The sequence below is a fragment of the Amblyomma mixtum genome, chromosome 3, assembly GCF_055824585.1.
Source record: "Amblyomma mixtum isolate Tamu chromosome 3, ASM5582458v1, whole genome shotgun sequence".
In the NCBI taxonomy this organism is placed as follows: Eukaryota; Metazoa; Arthropoda; class Arachnida; order Ixodida; family Ixodidae; genus Amblyomma; species Amblyomma mixtum.
In genome coordinates, this window is record NC_143014.1 from 94565600 (window position 1) to 94583257 (window position 17658).

At 47.7% G+C, this 17658-nt stretch overlaps 1 protein-coding gene across 3 annotated transcripts in view; it reads left to right on the forward strand.

Moving 5' to 3' along the window:
- Window positions 1-17658, forward strand: part of Mcr (macroglobulin complement-related) — a 191286-nt gene that overhangs the window by 124171 nt on the left and 49457 nt on the right. For all 3 annotated transcript variants that reach the window (XM_089580182.1, XM_089580184.1, XM_089580183.1), the window contains exons 2-11: window positions 9407-9529; window positions 12015-12198; window positions 12992-13160; window positions 14049-14171; window positions 14249-14322; window positions 14421-14460; window positions 14565-14649; window positions 14752-14872; window positions 15170-15394; window positions 15963-16211. In XM_089580182.1, the coding sequence (XP_089436308.1) occupies window positions 9414-9529; window positions 12015-12198; window positions 12992-13160; window positions 14049-14171; window positions 14249-14322; window positions 14421-14460; window positions 14565-14649; window positions 14752-14872; window positions 15170-15394; window positions 15963-16211 (1386 nt within the window). In that variant the 5' untranslated portion in view covers window positions 9407-9413. The remainder of the gene's footprint in view (window positions 1-9406; window positions 9530-12014; window positions 12199-12991; window positions 13161-14048; window positions 14172-14248; window positions 14323-14420; window positions 14461-14564; window positions 14650-14751; window positions 14873-15169; window positions 15395-15962; window positions 16212-17658) is intronic.

Sequence of the window (17658 nt, forward strand, 5' to 3'; positions counted from 1 at the left end):
GATCGTTCAGTGTGCGGAGAAAATGCAAAAACCAAGAAAAGAATTCTATTGAAGGCGGGGCCATGACGTCGCCCTGTGACGCACTCCACAGACACCACGCCTCCGGCTTACACCGGAGAAGGAAGGGGTGATTTTGCCTTGCCGAGCCTACTCGACGAGGAGCGGGAGAGAAAAATTTCGAGGAGGGAATGGAAGGAGAGGAGGCTCGCTCAAAGTGAGGTAGAGAGTGTCTGCTGGCCGCGGGTGGGCAGGGGGCCTTTAAAGGATATAAACCTATGAGAGGGTGCAATTAATTGACAAGCGGGTGAGTCCAAGAGCCGTGCTGTGGGTGCCGACGTCCGCGGTGGCGACGGCCGAAGTGCCGTTTTTGAAGAGGTGAGTAATTCGAAGGGTCTGTTCACTTAGCTGTAGCTTAACTTGTCATCTCTATCTCCTGAAAGTGACGTGTTACTACTGAATCTAGCGGAATGGCTGCACACTGCGTTGCTGCGAAAGCGTTAGACCTCTTGTGCATACGAAGCAGCGCTACGTAGCTACAATCAAAACTGCAAAACATTCTCGCTGTGTCTGCCGTTCGTGCTGCGAGCGCATGGCAGTATTTTTGTTTGACCGTTCTGTTGTGTAAATAAGGCAGCTATGACGCTTTGCCTTTCTGCTGAAAGACCGTCTGAGAAGCGTCAGCAGTTCGCGGACTACACGCGCTTGAATTATCAATTTCTGCGGCGGCAGTTTTGGAATTTCGGTTAATTAATCGTGCTGTTTATCCACGATGTGCCCTGAATGACTAGCTGACAGTTATCAACTGATATTAAAAGCTGCAAGTCGTGTACATTCTTGCGTGCAGCGAAGCCAGCCAGTTTTGCTGCCGAGTTGAGGCAGCTCGGTTATATCACGGCGCAGAAGAATTCTGCTGCAAACTTCATGCACAATACGCGCTCCAAAAAGATAAGTGGTCGCTGACGTATTCAACAACGTACAAATATGTTACGGATCACTAACAGTTCAGGCCGGGTACCTCACGGCGCACCGTGACACTGCGCGAGCTGGCCTGAAACGACCGCAAACATGGCGCGCTTGCCGCGACGACGCTCGCGCCGTCTGGTAGCGCGGCCTGATTGGACCGTCGCTCGATGTATTGTTTGATAGAGGGCAGCCAGCTAATTATCCGCTATTATGGCGCAGAACCGGACTATTGAGGTGCAGGCCAGTATTTTTGTTTCTGGTGACCAAGTTGAAGGGGACGGCTAGAGAGTAAGAGAGTGGAATGTGCCGTTATGGCAATGTATGCCACCTGCACATTCAACGTTGCAAACCAGAGGCAATGATCAGCCCAAGGTATTTGGAATGTTATATTTTAATTAGTGCATTGTGTTCAATTTGCACACTGGAATTTAAGTGGTTTCTTTCTAGTGGCACTCATGCAGACAGTTTTTTTTTGTTTTCTAGGTTTAGGGCAATCTGCTAGTTGTCACACCATTTTGCTCCACATTGCAGTGAACAGTTTAGAGCATAGGTTTGAAGCTGTTTGATCGGCAGGGATATTAATTTTTTGTACAAAACGAAGTCATCCGTGAACATGCGTACCGTTGTGCCGCCGTCCTTTGCAAGATCAATTATATAAAGGAAAAGAATTGGGGAAAACTGGAAGGAGCTTCTAGTGCCAAATTCTTTATCTAGTACTATGAAAATGATGTAATTAATAGCGTAGCTAGCTAATGTATATGCTAGGAATATTTATTCGGCAGTTCAGTACTAAGCTCAGTGTGGGCAAAGTTTAAGAATGCAAATAATTGGTTGCCCATAGCTATAATTACCAGTAGCGATTACTTTTTAGTTGAGCGTCAAATTCCTCTGCGACCTAGTGATGCAAAGCTATCGCAAAATTGACTATCGATAATATCGATAGTGTTTTGAAGCTATCGGTAGTGTAAAAAATTATCAATAGCAGCACTATCGCTAGTAGACTATCGCTAGTAGACTATCGCTAGTAGACTATCGCTAGTAGACTATCGCTAGTAGACTATCGCCTGGTGTTGCTATCGCCTGGTGTTGCTATCGCCTGGTGTTGCTATCGCCTGGTGTTGCTATCGCCTGGTGTTGCTATCGCCTGGTGTTGCTATCGCCTGGTGTTGCTATCGCCTGGTGTTGCTATCGCCTGGTGTTGCTATCGCCTGGTGTTGCTATCGCCTGGTGTTGCTATCGCCTGGTGTTGCTATCGCCTGGTGTTGCTATCGCCTGGTGTTGCTATCGCCTGGTGTTGCTATCGCCTGGTGTTGCTATCGCCTGGTGTTGCTATCGCCTGGTGTTGCTATCGCCTGGTGTTGCTATCGCCTGGTGTTGCTATCGCCTGGTGTTGCTATCGCCTGGTGTTGCTATCGCCTGGTGTTGCTATCGCCTGGTGTTGCTATCGCCTGGTGTTGCTATCGCCTGGTGTTGCTATCGCCTGGTGTTGCTATCGCCTGGTGTTGCTATCGCCTGGTGTTGCTATCGCCTGGTGTTGCTATCGCCTGGTGTTGCTATCGCCTGGTGTTGCTATCGCCTGGTGTTGCTATCGCCTGGTGTTGCTATCGCCTGGTGTTGCTATCGCCTGGTGTTGCTATCGCCTGGTGTTGCTATCGCCTGGTGTTGCTATCGCCTGGTGTTGCTATCGCCTGGTGTTGCTATCGCCTGGTGTTGCTATCGCCTGGTGTTGCTATCGCCTGGTGTTGCTATCGCCTGGTGTCAACACTATCGCCTGGTGTCAACACTATCGCCTGGTGTCAACACTATCGCCTGGTGTCAACACTATCGCCTGGTGTCAACACTATCGCCTGGTGTCAACACTATCGCCTGGTGTCAACACTATCGCCTGGTGTCAACACTATCGCCTGGTGTCAACACTATCGCCTGGTGTCAACACTATCGCCTGGTGTCAACACTATCGCCTGGTGTCAACACTATCGCCTGGTGTCAACACTATCGCCTGGTGTCAACACTATCGCCTGGTGTCAACACTATCGCCTGGTGTCAACACTATCGCCTGGTGTCAACACTATCGCCTGGTGTCAACACTATCGCCTGGTGTCAACACTATCGCCTGGTGTCAACACTATCGCCTGGTGTCAACACTATCGCCTGGTGTCAACACTATCGCCTGGTGTCAACACTATCGCCTGGTGTCAACACTATCGCCTGGTGTCAACACTATCGCCTGGTGTCAACACTATCGCCTGGTGTCAACACTATCGCCTGGTGTCAACACTATCGCCTGGTGTCAACACTATCGCCTGGTGTCAACACTATCGCCTGGTGTCAACACTATCGCCTGGTGTCAACACTATCGCCTGGTGTCAACACTATCGCCTGGTGTCAACACTATCGCCTGGTGTCAACACTATCGCCTGGTGTCAACACTATCGCCTGGTGTCAACACTATCGCCTGGTGTCAACACTATCGCCTGGTGTCAACACTATCGCCTGGTGTCAACACTATCGCCTGGTGTCAACACTATCGCCTGGTGTCAACACTATCGCCTGGTGTCAACACTATCGCCTGGTGTCAACACTATCGCCTGGTGTCAACACTATCGCCTGGTGTCAACACTATCGCCTGGTGTCAACACTATCGCCTGGTGTCAACACTATCGCCTGGTGTCAACACTATCGCCTGGTGTCAACACTATCGCCTGGTGTCAACACTATCGCCTGGTGTCAACACTATCGCCTGGTGTCAACACTATCGCCTGGTGTCAACACTATCGCCTGGTGTCAACACTATCGCCTGGTGTCAACACTATCGCCTGGTGTCAACACTATCGCCTGGTGTCAACACTATCGCCTGGTGTCAACACTATCGCCTGGTGTCAACACTATCGCCTGGTGTCAACACTATCGCCTGGTGTCAACACTATCGCCTGGTGTCAACACTATCGCCTGGTGTCAACACTATCGCCTGGTGTCAACACTATCGCCTGGTGTCAACACTATCGCCTGGTGTCAACACTATCGCCTGGTGTCAACACTATCGCCTGGTGTCAACACTATCGCCTGGTGTCAACACTATCGCCTGGTGTCAACACTATCGCCTGGTGTCAACACTATCGCCTGGTGTCAACACTATCGCCTGGTGTCAACACTATCGCCTGGTGTCAACACTATCGCCTGGTGTCAACACTATCGCCTGGTGTTGCTATCGCCCTGCTATCGCCTAGTGTTGCTAGTAACACTATCTATCCATAGCAAGACTGTTGATAGTGTTGCTAGTAACACTATCTATCCATAGCAAGACTGTTGATAGTGTTGCTAGTAACACTATCTATCCATAGCAAGACTGTTGATAGTGTTGCTAGTAACACTATCTATCCATAGCAAGACTGTTGATAGTGTTGCTAGTAACACTATCTATCCATAGCAAGACTGTTGATAGTGTTGCTAGTAACACTATCTATCCATAGCAAGACTGTTGATAGTGTTGCTAGTAACACTATCTATCCATAGCAAGACTGTTGATAGTGTTGCTAGTAACACTATCTATCCATAGCAAGACTGTTGATAGTGTTGCTAGTAACACTATCTATCCATAGCAAGACTGTTGATAGTGTTGCTAGTAACACTATCTATCCATAGCAAGACTGTTGATAGTGTTGCTAGTAACACTATCTATCCATAGCAAGACTGTTGATAGTGTTGCTAGTAACACTATCTATCCATAGCAAGACTGTTGATAGTGTTGCTAGTAACACTATCTATCCATAGCAAGACTGTTGATAGTGTTGCTAGTAACACTATCTATCCATAGCAAGACTGTTGATAGTGTTGCTAGTAACACTATCTATCCATAGCAAGACTGTTGATAGTGTTGCTAGTAACACTATCTATCCATAGCAAGACTGTTGATAGTGTTGCTAGTAACACTATCTATCCATAGCAAGACTGTTGATAGTGTTGCTAGTAACACTATCTATCCATAGCAAGACTGTTGATAGTGTTGCTAGTAACACTATCTATCCATAGCAAGACTGTTGATAGTGTTGCTAGTAACACTATCTATCCATAGCAAGACTGTTGATAGTGTTGCTAGTAACACTATCTATCCATAGCAAGACTGTTGATAGTGTTGCTAGTAACACTATCTATCCATAGCAAGACTGTTGATAGTGTTGCTAGTAACACTATCTATCCATAGCAAGACTGTTGATAGTGTTGCTAGTAACACTATCTATCCATAGCAAGACTGTTGATAGTGTTGCTAGTAACACTATCTATCCATAGCAAGACTGTTGATAGTGTTGCTAGTAACACTATCTATCCATAGCAAGACTGTTGATAGTGTTGCTAGTAACACTATCTATCCATAGCAAGACTGTTGATAGTGTTGCTAGTAACACTATCTATCCATAGCAAGACTATTGATAGTAACAATATTGATAGGCATTTGTTGGCCAGCGATATAAACAAAACATTTGCAATACCTGATTGGTTTAACGGTCTCTTGAGGCTTAACGTCCCAAAGAGACTCAAGCAATGAGGGATGTCGTAGTGGAGGTCTCCGGGTAAATTTCGACCAGCTATGGTTCTTTAACGTGCACTGGGACAATTCGGAAAAACACCAGAAACTGCATCCGATGAAAGAACAAGTACTGGGACAGTTTGGAAAAATACCTGGAACTGCATTCGATAAAAGAACAAACGGCACAAATTGTGCTGGCTTACATTACACTATTGTGCACTGCAGACATCGTCTTGCTGACGTAACTGCTGCAGAAATGCTTTTCACACACATGCTTCGCAACTAGGACATTCGCACGCTAACATTTTATCCAGGAATTTTACGTAGGGAACGTCTGCAGAGCTCGGGAACGCGTAGGCCGCGAAAACGGGCGAGTCCTGTCAGTTTCTCATACCAGTACCTCCATACCACACACTCGGTAAACCAAATTTAGGATGCTTTGGGTATGCGTGATTGATTTTATAGAATTGATGGTACTACATATAACAAGTAGTATCAATACGGCTATGGATAGTATTATCGATACTGCCATCAATAGTTTGATAGTGACTCAACTGTTGATAGTATCGATAGTACTGTCGATAATTTTGCATCACTACTGCGACGCTAGCGGAATGCTGTCCACGTTGAGGAGCCGTGGCGTTCTTGCCCCTCGTGTCTTCGTTTTAGATATACTCCAAGCCAACGGAGATCGGTGAGACGCTGGCTGTGGTTTTAATGTGGTTTGTGCATGCATCAGAAGTGATGGGCATCCGAGCAGCTGTATTAGTCATCGTAAATGAATAAACTAAGACAACACGCATGCATATTTTAATGCGAAAGAATTACTAGTCTCATTGTGAGAAAAATCGGCGGCATGTGTTTGTGTGTCTGTGGGTGTGTACTCGCAAATAGTACAGGAAATCCCTGCGAGGGCAAGAAAAATGGGTGACATCATCAAGTAGCTGTATGACATACACAGCAAGCCGAGCACCGCCACTTCGGATAGTCATATATATGTCATTCGTCCATATTTACTCCCCACTGGCTAACCTCAATGTGGCATCAGGTATCCCCACAACACTTGTACCCAAATTGTGATGCAATGGTTTGTTGTACAGTGTTCCTGGTGGTGTCATACGAGTTGATCATTGTATATAACATACATGTGCTAGTTAAGCAGGAGGCTAACTTGCAACAGGGATTCAAACCGACGACATTTGCACCTTCAATTGTATGCCTTCCCCAGTCTCTACCTTTTCCTTTAAGGCACGTTTGAGGTGTCCACTGAAATGTGACGGTTACTGCCCCATTTCCTCGAGGAGGGGGGTGCCCATGCACCCATGGACACTAATGCTTTTGCATTCCCACATGTAAGCAATCTTAATTGTTTGTGCTGAATTTTTTTATTTGCCTAAACGAGTGGGTTGCTTGTTTTCACACATATGGATCGCTGCGTAGAAATCGCCTGTGCCCGCTAAATAGTTTGTTATTCTCCTCTCATGTTGTTCTTGTTTCAACGGCCTAACAGTAGCTACGGCGTTGCAGAAGACTTGCAGATGACTGCGGTAAAGTCATGTAAGGCATATAATTGCTGCTTCGTTGTTTTGATTCCCTCTAACTCTTTTAACTCTTACACTGGCCTGCCCTCAAGAGCCTAAGTCACAATGATTGAACCTCAGTGTTTTTGCAAACATGAAGTGTGTGGATTTCTGAGTGGGCACAGGCCGCCAACTACTGTGGGTTCGGGCTTCGCCTGAGTCAAGGGCCCCGATCAACCATCGCCACACGCACCCTGGGGCAGCGCTGCGGCGCGACCTTCGAAAAGAGGAGAGCGACTCGCCACAAAGAAACAGGCCTCCAAGTTCACAAAAAAGATGTTCATTGATGTCGTCCTTCAGCGTTACACATGCACACACATTCAACAGTCACCCCTTCCCGGAGGTGCGTGAGGAGCAAGGCTCCACTGCACACACGAAGCGCTTAGAGTAATGCGCGCCGCTAGCACGCCACTGCAGGAGGATGTCCCTGCAGCATTGCTGTGATCTCTCTCTCTCTCGCATCGACTGTTGGGCCTTTTGTGAGAGAGAGTGGGCAATCAGCGCAAAGTACGCCTGTCGGAGGTTGCTGGACCCCACTGGACAGGCTCGAGCCGCTGCAGGTCAGAGGACCTGTCCTGGCGAGCTCGAGTATGCACTGGTCCGAACAGCAAAGGCTGGCACGAACAAGCAGTAGCGTACACACCTCACGCTGCCTCGGAGGAGCCTCTGGGCTCCGACTACAGTGAGCTAGAATACTTCTAGCTCACTGTAGCTTGGATGGTCGCCGGTGCGCGGCAGTCCAAGCGGGTCCCGACTTCCCTCGAAAATGCACCAGTGGTGAAGGCCATTGGGCAGTTGGGGTGGAGCAGTGGCCTAAGGACAGGGATGAGTCACCCAGCCACCTCTCCGTTGCCTGAGGCAGGAGAAAGGGAAAGAGAACGTGGACGCAGGCAACAGCCGCACAAAGGCAGCGGCGGGAATCCAGGATTCCCACAAGTGATCTCAATGTTGCCTCAACTTGATGTGTGCGATCCACGTTTAGTGGTGCCTTGCGCATCATTCCAAATAAAGAATTCACAGCCGAAATTTGCTGCCCTACAGTCTTTTAACAACACAGTAGTACTTGCAAATGAAGAAACAATGTAAGATTTTAGACCTATGATAGTGTTTGAAGAACGTTCTCCGGGATAAGTGGCCTTTGTTGCTGGCACATTACATCAGTACCGAATACTTCCTGGCTTAGGTATCTGCAACGCTTCAAGAAGAGTACCTTGCAAATAAAAATGTACCAGGCATATGTCGTGCTCAAAAGAAAGGGGCCCAGCAGACTGCACTGGCGTATCGTTACACCCCCCCCCCCCCCCCCCCCCTCCGCCCCCCTGCCCCCACCAAAAAAAAAGAGGCTCTACGCTAAGAACGTTCCCAGCTGGTTGAAAAATTCGTGAGAGATTTTAAATTGCAAACTTGGAGTGGATGACTTGGTTTAATCGCAAGGTCCTTGTCTATCGCTGCAAGGCCTTGCGTGGCGCCACGTGAAGAGTCAACAGCAGTTTTGCGGCGCGCCACGTATGGTATTTGCTAAGAGTTTGCGGCTGAATGGGCTTGCTGTCGAGCCACGTAGTGGATCTCATCAGCACCCCTGGCTTTCTAAACAGTTGCGGAGATATGTGGACAAGGGCTCTTGCTCTTCACATATTTGGCGCGAGGAACCATGGTAACTTATGATATGTGTCTCTTACCTTAGCTCGGTGGTCACTGGTCAGCCATGCTTAAACTATAGCAAGGGCCATGGGCACAGAGGGAAATTGGCGACGCACTGCTAGCTGGGTCCTCGCTTTATTACCATTTTTTAAGACTTTCCTTTTTTTTTTTCCTTCGGTTACTTCGTGCACTCACAAATTGTCAGGCAGCATATATGGAGCGTTGAGCTCTTTCACACTGCCCAACTGCAGATGTAGTATGTTCGGGCCTCCTGCACTCTCAAGCAGTTTGCGGCTGCTTTTTCGCTGGTGTGGCCCCAGTCTTGAAGTTGCAAAGTAAAAGATTGTGACTATACAATCTTTTTTTTTTTCTTCTTTAACATACAAGACGAAAGCGAAGGCACGCATGCAGTCTCTAGGAGACAGGCAGTGGTTCATTGCTTGCAGATATTACTGTGCCGGCCCTCATGGCGTATCAGGCTGCTACCGCATTTATTTTTGTTTTCCTCCAGCACGGTTCCGCTGTGTTTAACGAGAGGAGAAAGGCTACTTTCACCAAGTGTCACATTTCAGCACATGACCTTGCACTCGCACGTGCAGGTTTGTGGCTCGTCAGGAATTCCAGTTTGTGCCTATGAATGATGCAGCAGTGAGGCCCTGTCTTGAAATGCCGCCTACATCGTCTTGTTCTTTTGCAGGGCGACCATGCTGGCAGCTGCGGTGCTGTCGCTGTTGGTGGCGCTGCTGTCGCTGTCATCCGCGCAGTATGCTGGCTACACGGACAACAGGATCGATAGCGTGCCCATCCACCACCAGCAGCCGTGAGTGCGCCTGCGCAACCCTGCCATGCGGTGTGCAGCTTTCCACCAAGTCCGTGCTTTTTTCTTGGTTCGCACGTTTTGTGGCTGCCGGACAATTTTTAGAAACTGCTGTTTCTTTTTGTTACACTTGTGGCATGATGAACACTTCCCAATTTTACCCCATATTTCTTGCACCTTTCTCATGTTGGCAGGGTCAAAAAAAAATATTGATTTGTGATAAGTTTGTGCATTTTTTTTAACTCTTGGATTACATATGCCACGTTTCATCATGCAAGCATGATCTCAGTTTCAAACCAAGAAAGGTGCATATTTATGTACTGCCTGATAGAGGGCGTTTCTTAATGCATATATGGTGCCTTTCGGACGTTCCTTGATTTATTTTTTCCTTCTTTTTACTCTGCGCTACTCTTTATTCTGACCGATCTTCCTCTAGTGGCAGCCCTTGTATCCAGGGTGTCGAACCAGAACCGAGCCTGAACCCAGAACCGAACCTGAACCCGGAACCGAACCCATATTTTTGGCCAGAACCAGAACCAACGATCTTGGAACTGAACTCGAACTGGAACGATTGAAAGGAATCGCTCTGAACTGGTTCGGGACGAGGTTCAGCCCCATCTTTTTTGCAACAGGGCATATTTTTATTTTATTTTTTACACAATATGAGATGTGCTGGCACATAGAGTTCCCACCGAAAGCTGTCTGTGGTAGGCAGTGTGTAAATGGCAGCCAGTGTATGCGACAGCAAAATTGAAGGAAGTCTGGTGTCTAGAAAGAAACCTAAATTGTGTTTCTGTAATGTGCTTTCGGCAATTCTAAAGTATTGTACGCTAGACTGATGTGAAATCTTAAGTTTGTTAGAGTCTTTATTAGAGTTCGAGTAGTTAGCACTACTCTCACGCTTTAAAACACAGAGTCAAAACAGCTTCCCTTTCTTTGTGTCTTGCACCATAAATATGCAACATAGGTGAAACGGCCCTATCACGTGATGCAACATATACTTTTGGAGGAATTCATTGTCTCACAGCAAATACTAAATAAAACCCACAAGATGACTCAGTGGCTGTGGTGATCAGCTGCTAATCCCAAGGCTGTGGGTTCGATTCTGGGGATGGGGGCCGCATTTCGATTGCGGCGAAACGCAAAAGTGCGCGTGTGCTATGCGATCTCGGCACACGTTGCAGAACCTCAGGGGGTCTATGTTAATTTGGAGTCCTCCACTACAGTGTCCCTGAGAACCCCCATGTCGCTTTGACACGTTAAACTCCAAATGTTACTACTATTATTACAAAATAAAGGATGTAGAAATTGGTGCAGTTCCTTTCTTTTTTCTTTAGAATATGAAGTCCTTCGTTGCACATGATGGAAATAAGCAAGGAAGGGTGGGCTTGTGGCAGCTGTAGAGACTCTTAACAGAAAAAAATAAATAAATAGCGATTACAGAAAGGGGAAATGTGACATGTGCTCAAAGCGATTACACAAAGGCGCACACACTCACTGGCGTGCGATAATGATTACACCCAGATAGATGCTACAGCAGTGAAATGTGACTGCGATTAAATGATCTTCTTTTATGCCCATGCGCTGAAATTCATTTGTTTAAAAAAAAAATAGATGCGAAACGCTAGCGGGTGGCTTCGTCATACTGTTCTCGGACTGCTGGATCTTGAATTCTGTGTTCAGCGGCTTATATCTGCCTCTCACTGCCGCACTTCGGGTTCTTGGTGTCTGAGTCGAAAGGCTTATGCTTGTTGGCATTTTTTCATACAACGTTTAAGTGGCAGCATACGTGGGGCATTTACAGCACTTCGCCTCGTCTACATCGGCTGCAGGTGGGTGAAGATGCATTTTTACCAGTGAGTGCCCGGACGTATGCCCATCGGAGTGTGCATCAAGAGGGGAAGTTGCACACCCGCACGCACATGCACACGCAGAAGTGCATGCATGTACACACACGCCTCCCTCCCGAGGGTAAAATTAGTTACTCCCTTCCGAGGGTAAAATGAGCCCGAAGAGAATTGCGTAATGTCAACGCACTATCTGTGCCGTTTGGCTGTCCCTCTCGCTCATGCAAAGGTGGGCTTGGCGGAGATGTGTTGCTGGGAGATCGCCCCTTTTTTGCACCCTCAAATGGAGTCATCACTGAAATTGTATTAACAGTCGCTTGCAGCCAAATACCAACTAAAATTAAATTGTGTGTAACATTGGTAAATGCCTCAAGTTGCCCTCCGCTCATTCTGCCACATTTCTGCTACTGCGCAGGGTCAAGAGGTTTGCTGTGTATATGTCGACGTGGTTTTTGTACTATTCTGGACTGTCGTGCTATGAGCATGTTTGTTTGTTTCATGTTTTGTAAAGGCTGTAAAAAGGTGAGAATGCGAGCATGCAGCTGTCTCGGTAGCTTTCGCGCCTGCATGGGTGGGCACACTGCATGCCGGAGGGAAACCAACGTCAGTAGATGGATCTATGTGGCTTTCACGCGCTGCAGGACTCACCTGATCGTGGCCTCTCGGCTGGTGCGGCCGGGTCAGACGTTCCGAGTGGTGGTCACGCTCCTGCTGCAGATGCCGGAGCCTGTCACAGTGCTCGCATCGATCCAGCGCAACGGCGTCGAGGTCACGCAGAACAGCCGCGAGTGCAGGGCACCCATACCGGAGGAGATCCTCCTCAAGGTGCCCACACCCCTATCACATCTACACGGCAACCGTTCCTTGGCCTGTGTCATTCTCTGCTCTCCGAGCGCTTGACCACAGCATGTGTGCGTCGAGTGTCGATATTTCCACCTCGCTTAATGCGAACTTCGGTTTTATCAGGACTCGGTATTTATTCCCATCAAGTGCATTTAAAAAAGCTCCAACTCCTTATAGTCCGAACTAATTCCTAGGTCTCCTCCGAGTTCAGAATAGCCATGTTCAGGAATCATGCTGATACTTTCCCCGAAGGGGAGTGGAGTAAAGTAGCCAAACCTTGCCAGCTGCTGAAATCAAAACTTAACAACTTTCACAAGAACTGATGTGACCAGGGTGTCGCGCGTGCTCGGAACAGTTGGCCACGCATTGACTCTTTCTTGTTGGCATAAAGCTCGTTGTATACTCATCGTCGTGGTCTTTATTTTTTTACCGAACTGGGGATCAATAAATATTCCTACTTTCACCTTGTCCGATAGTGACAAAGGTGGGAGTAGACAATTGAGGGGAGGGAAGTAGATGGAGATGTGTTTTTTTGAGACTTCTAGCCCATTTAATTCATTGTGTAATCGTTTTTTTTCCAACATTGTTTAGCTGGCTTATTACATTTCTTCGTTTTTTTCTTTGTGTTCTTGTGAAGGAAATATAGGAGTTAAAGGGTGAGGGTCAGAGCTTTCTGCTTGCCTCGTGTGCTCTTGACGCGCTCGACCATTTGGCGTCATGAAGACAGGATCCTCTTGCTGAGAGCTTCCGTGGCGCTCTCCGTATTCCTCGGCAGATTCCCCCGACCAGCGTGCCGGGCAGCTACCGACTCAGGGTTGAAGGGAACATCAATGGCGTCCTGGGCGGCACCGCCTTTTCCTACGAGACTGCACTCGAATTCTTTCAGCGCTCAATGACCATATTTATTCAGACGGACCGGCCACTCTACAAGCAAGGCCAGACGGGTAAGCGGCCACCGTCAAGTTTCTTTGCTTGCATTCTTTTCCTCTGATTCTCTCAATGAAAACTTAGCTGCACACTGATTAGGCACCGTGCTGTTTCCGAACGTTACATCCATCCTAATGAGATATCTGTATTGCACGAACTGAGACTGATTCAGTCGTACTCATTCAAGGTCTTCAGGACATCACAAAAGAAGGGAGTTGGTCGTTGCCTTCTGCTGAATGGGCATCAGTAAAACGCAATTAGCGGGAAAGAGGAACATATCGCGCCGAACGAAGTCAAAATGCTCGATGAACATCAAGTATGGAATTTGGTGCGGCGTATGTGCACCGTATACTTCGCAGCAAATATAGCCCACACTTTCAGTGCCGGCCGAGGCGCATATATGCATGCCTCCACCTCTCCCGTGTATTGCTCAGTATACTCAGCGCTTCTCCCCCTGTGGTCTCCCTTGCCTCGTAAATGCGTATTTGATGGGAATGAATGCGTAAATTATTTATTTTATTGCCCTGAGTCAACCGAGGTTCCAGCCCGGCGGCTACATGTTGCGCTTTGTCTACGTTGAGTCAGGTGCGCATTTCCACAAGTGCATCCTGAAATGAACGGTTGAGGTTGATTTTCCAGGTTTGCCAGCGGTGCTACAACAAAGCACGCGAAGCACGGCACATTGATCATGTCGTGTCTTGGAGGGGCTCGCAGGCGGCCGCTGTTCGGAAACGCGTGCACTGCGCATTTATGGGCAAATTGATGTAGCCAGTGTTATCTACATTGGGAACAGATACGATCGGGCGAGTGTGTTTTCACTGTATCACGGGTCTGTTTTGAGCATATGTTTCTTGTTTACATCATGAGTTTCTTTTTCAGTGTATTGTTTATTGTTTTGGTTTCAGTACATTTTCGTGCACTGCCAGTCACAACAGAGCTCAAGGCATTCTCAGATGCCGTCGACGTTTACATGCTGACTCCAAACCGAACTGTTGTTCGGCGTTGGCTTTCCAGGCGAACAAATCTGGGTAAGTGTTGCCTTCGCTCTCTGCTGTGATCTGATTAAGTCTCGCATGGTGATCAACGAATGTCGACTTTTCTTTAGGTGCCGTGAGCCTAGAGTACCCATTGTCTCCGCAGCCTGATTATGGAAAGTGGACGATTCAAGTCATTGCTCAGGTGCGTTTTGCTAATGCATCACCGCCGTGCAAAGGCACATCTGTTTTATCGTGCTAGTACTTGTGACCTAACGCTTTCTTATTTTCTTTCCTTCTTAGGGCCAAGTCGAAGAAAAGTCATTCGTTGTAGAAGAGTACTGTGAGTAGTGCACAAATCCATCATAAAGCCCATCTGCGCAAACGTGACGCTTCCGAAATTCCAGATTTTGAAAATCTTGATTTGTAATTTATACGTCTTTCCAGACCAAACAAGATTTGAAGTCAATGTCACACTGCCCACATTCTTCATGGCAACACAAGAGTACATTTACGGCACTGTCGTAGCCAAGTGAGTCTCCACTGCTGGTAGCGCCGCAGGCTTTTATTCGCTTATCTGAGAGTGCACTTGTCTTATTGTGGATATCGTCATTGTATTTCTCTTTTCAAACAGCATGACAAGTGGTGCTGCAGTCATAGGAAACCTGACTGTTCGCGCTACTGTTGAACCGATCAACCCCACTTACCACATTCACCGCAGTTCATCTCGCTACATCGAGAAAGTGTATCGCTATGTGAGTACAAGTTGGCCATTTTCGACTAAGTATTTTTAGCGCTGTAAAGACAGAGAGAAACGTATTAACAGCTTTGTCATATTGCCCAAATGTTTTCCCAACAAGTAGAGAAAACGCAGTTTTTCAGTACTGAAGCCCTTCCCAGAGCGCGAGGCATTCATTTTATTTTTTGCCTATGTGAGTACTTTGCCGCCAGACTCTCATGCGGCGAGGCGAACTGCTGCTGCTGATGTATGGGAAAGTGCGATGGCAGCTGCTGCAGCACTGCGTTCTTTCTGTGCCGTTCTTGACGCCCAGTTTGAAGGAGTGCGGGACTTCGCATTCTCCTTGCGCGAGCTGGGTCGCCTGGTGTCGCGCCTTGAAGGCATGAAGGTTGTGGTCACTGCCCTCGTTGGAGAGCGCTTCCTGGACTTGATCGAGACGGGCTTCTCCGAGTCCATTGTGTTCAACTCCAGCCTGCAGCTGCGCTTCTTGGGGTCGTCTCCTCAAGTGTTTCGTCCCGGAATGCCCTTCAAGGCCTACGTGAGTGGTTGCTGCTTTCTCGCCAGCCTTCTCGGCCCTCGAAAGAGCACTGCAAAGCCCCACAGAAAACTCTCATTAAAGTGAAGTGGCATTGCTTGCTTCGCCAGTAGCTGGTTTCTTTCTCTTTTTCCCCTTGAATAAGCCATTTCAATTCGTTGAAAAAGTTATTGCATGGCATTTGGGTCTGTTATCTGGACCTGCTAGTATTTAAGGTTATTTAAAGCAGTGTGACTGTGTCGCTTTGAAGGCAGTGTTCAAAGGAGAACAGGCGACGTGTAAAAAAGCAAGAATCAACATCGATTCTAGCTTTCTTTACATTTTTTTTTACATGGTTTTAAAGCAAAAACACGTGCATATGCCCTAGCTGGTTATTGCTTATAGCTGAAGTGTGCAGTGATGTCCAGTATGAAAGGGAAGCCCAAGCATGCTATCGATTTTCCCCCATGTTAGGAATCCAAAGTGTATATTTTTTTGTTTCACTGTTTCAAGTTGTGCGCAAAAGTAACAGGAACTGCCAACCATCAATGGCTCCCGTCTATGTTTGACTGGCGCTGGTACCTGTACGCAGGTGAGCGTCTCGTACAGCGACGGTTCTCCACTGCCGGCCGAGTACTTCCGCAACAAGCGCGTGGAGGAGATGCTTCGCGTGACGCCGTCGGTGACGTTCGTGAGCGGCGGCGCCGGTGGTGGCCAGCTTTCCGAGCCGGTGGCCACAGCCGTGCCAGGATCGCCAGGCATCTGGGAGCTGATGCTGGAGTCGACGCCTGCCCTCAGTGATCCGACCGCCGTGAACGCCGTGCGGGCCATCCGCCTCGAGGTGAGTCTCGGGCACTCCCCATCCGCGACCATCCATGGTGTTCTTGTCAGCTGGGTAAGTTGGTGCAGCGGGAGAGGTCGGAGGGCAGGAAAAGGACTCTTTCATATCTCTCTTCCACATCTGGTGGGGGATGAGTTTTCTCGCGACCTATGTCTCGCAGTGCTCTTCTGTATGCGGGCTTCAGTGTCACGTTTTAGCTGCCGCTCATATAACTAGTCAGAGGTCGGGGCCAGGACGCTCGATCAGGTGGCCTCTCCTTTCCAATGCAACTTGATGCGTGGCAGCCTGCTGCGTGGCAGAGAGCACGTACGGTCCTCTAGAACTTCTGTCCTATTCTGATCTCTGCTGTGGAATCCTGGTGTATCCCAATCAACCAGTCTACTTTCATCAGACGTCCAAAGTATGTCCTTCATTGGATATACGGATATCTGTGGGAGATCCACCGACATCCACCGGCTCTAGCACAGACCTCCGACGGAGGTACAAATATAATTATTTAGATCGCCGACAGATATCCATCCTGGATATCCGCCGGCGAATCTTTTGAGGATATTCGCTGGTGATGCCTTCTCCACAGTCATGAGGCAAGCCAGAACTACAACCACAAATTAGTACATCTCGCAGTGCTCATGGGCTTATTAAAAACCCTCAGAGTGTCTGAAATCGGACATATACCTTGCCGTGTGTCATATGCATGAATCTGTAAAGCAATCAACGACCAAAATGGCAAAGCGTATCAAATTCAGGATGATTTTATTATGACATAAATGCTGTCTTCAGTCTTCACGAGAAATTCTTCAAGCTGGCCGTACAGATGGTTCGCGCAGCAGGAAGGATACTGTACAGATGATGGATGAATTTGTAGCCAAACTGGGGACGTTTTCTGCAGAAAACAGTGCACACTAAGTAAGCTCAGAATATGTCATTAAAACAAGTGAATTTGACAGACCACATTCACTTCTATGCAGTAACTCCTCCGTGCCAAGTAAGTTAGTCATCTGTAGCTGCGAGAGCAAGTTAACATCTTTAACAACTGATAAGTCGTAAGCAACGGAGGTGAGAATATTTCTTAAAATGCAAACTACTTTGCTTCTCCAAAAAAACACTGCAAAAACAAACATCCTACTGCAAAGGGCTTTGTACCAGTTCATGAAAAAGGCGTTTCCAGTGCAAGACACAACTACTCCCACATGTAGTCGCATCTATACTGAAGGCCTAAAAAATTCAAGTGTGAGATTAGGGATCCTTACCAGACAGCTGCAAGCTACACAAGGTACACTCAGATAAAAGTTTGTGGGATGTGGATTTGCAGAAAAATATTTATTTTTACATTGCCTGGCAAGGCAGTCAGCTGAAATTTGTTCAGTAAGATCGAGTATTCATGTCCCCTCGTGATTCTAGGTATTTGATTAAATTGCTTTGGCTAACAGCACACAGATAAATTTTT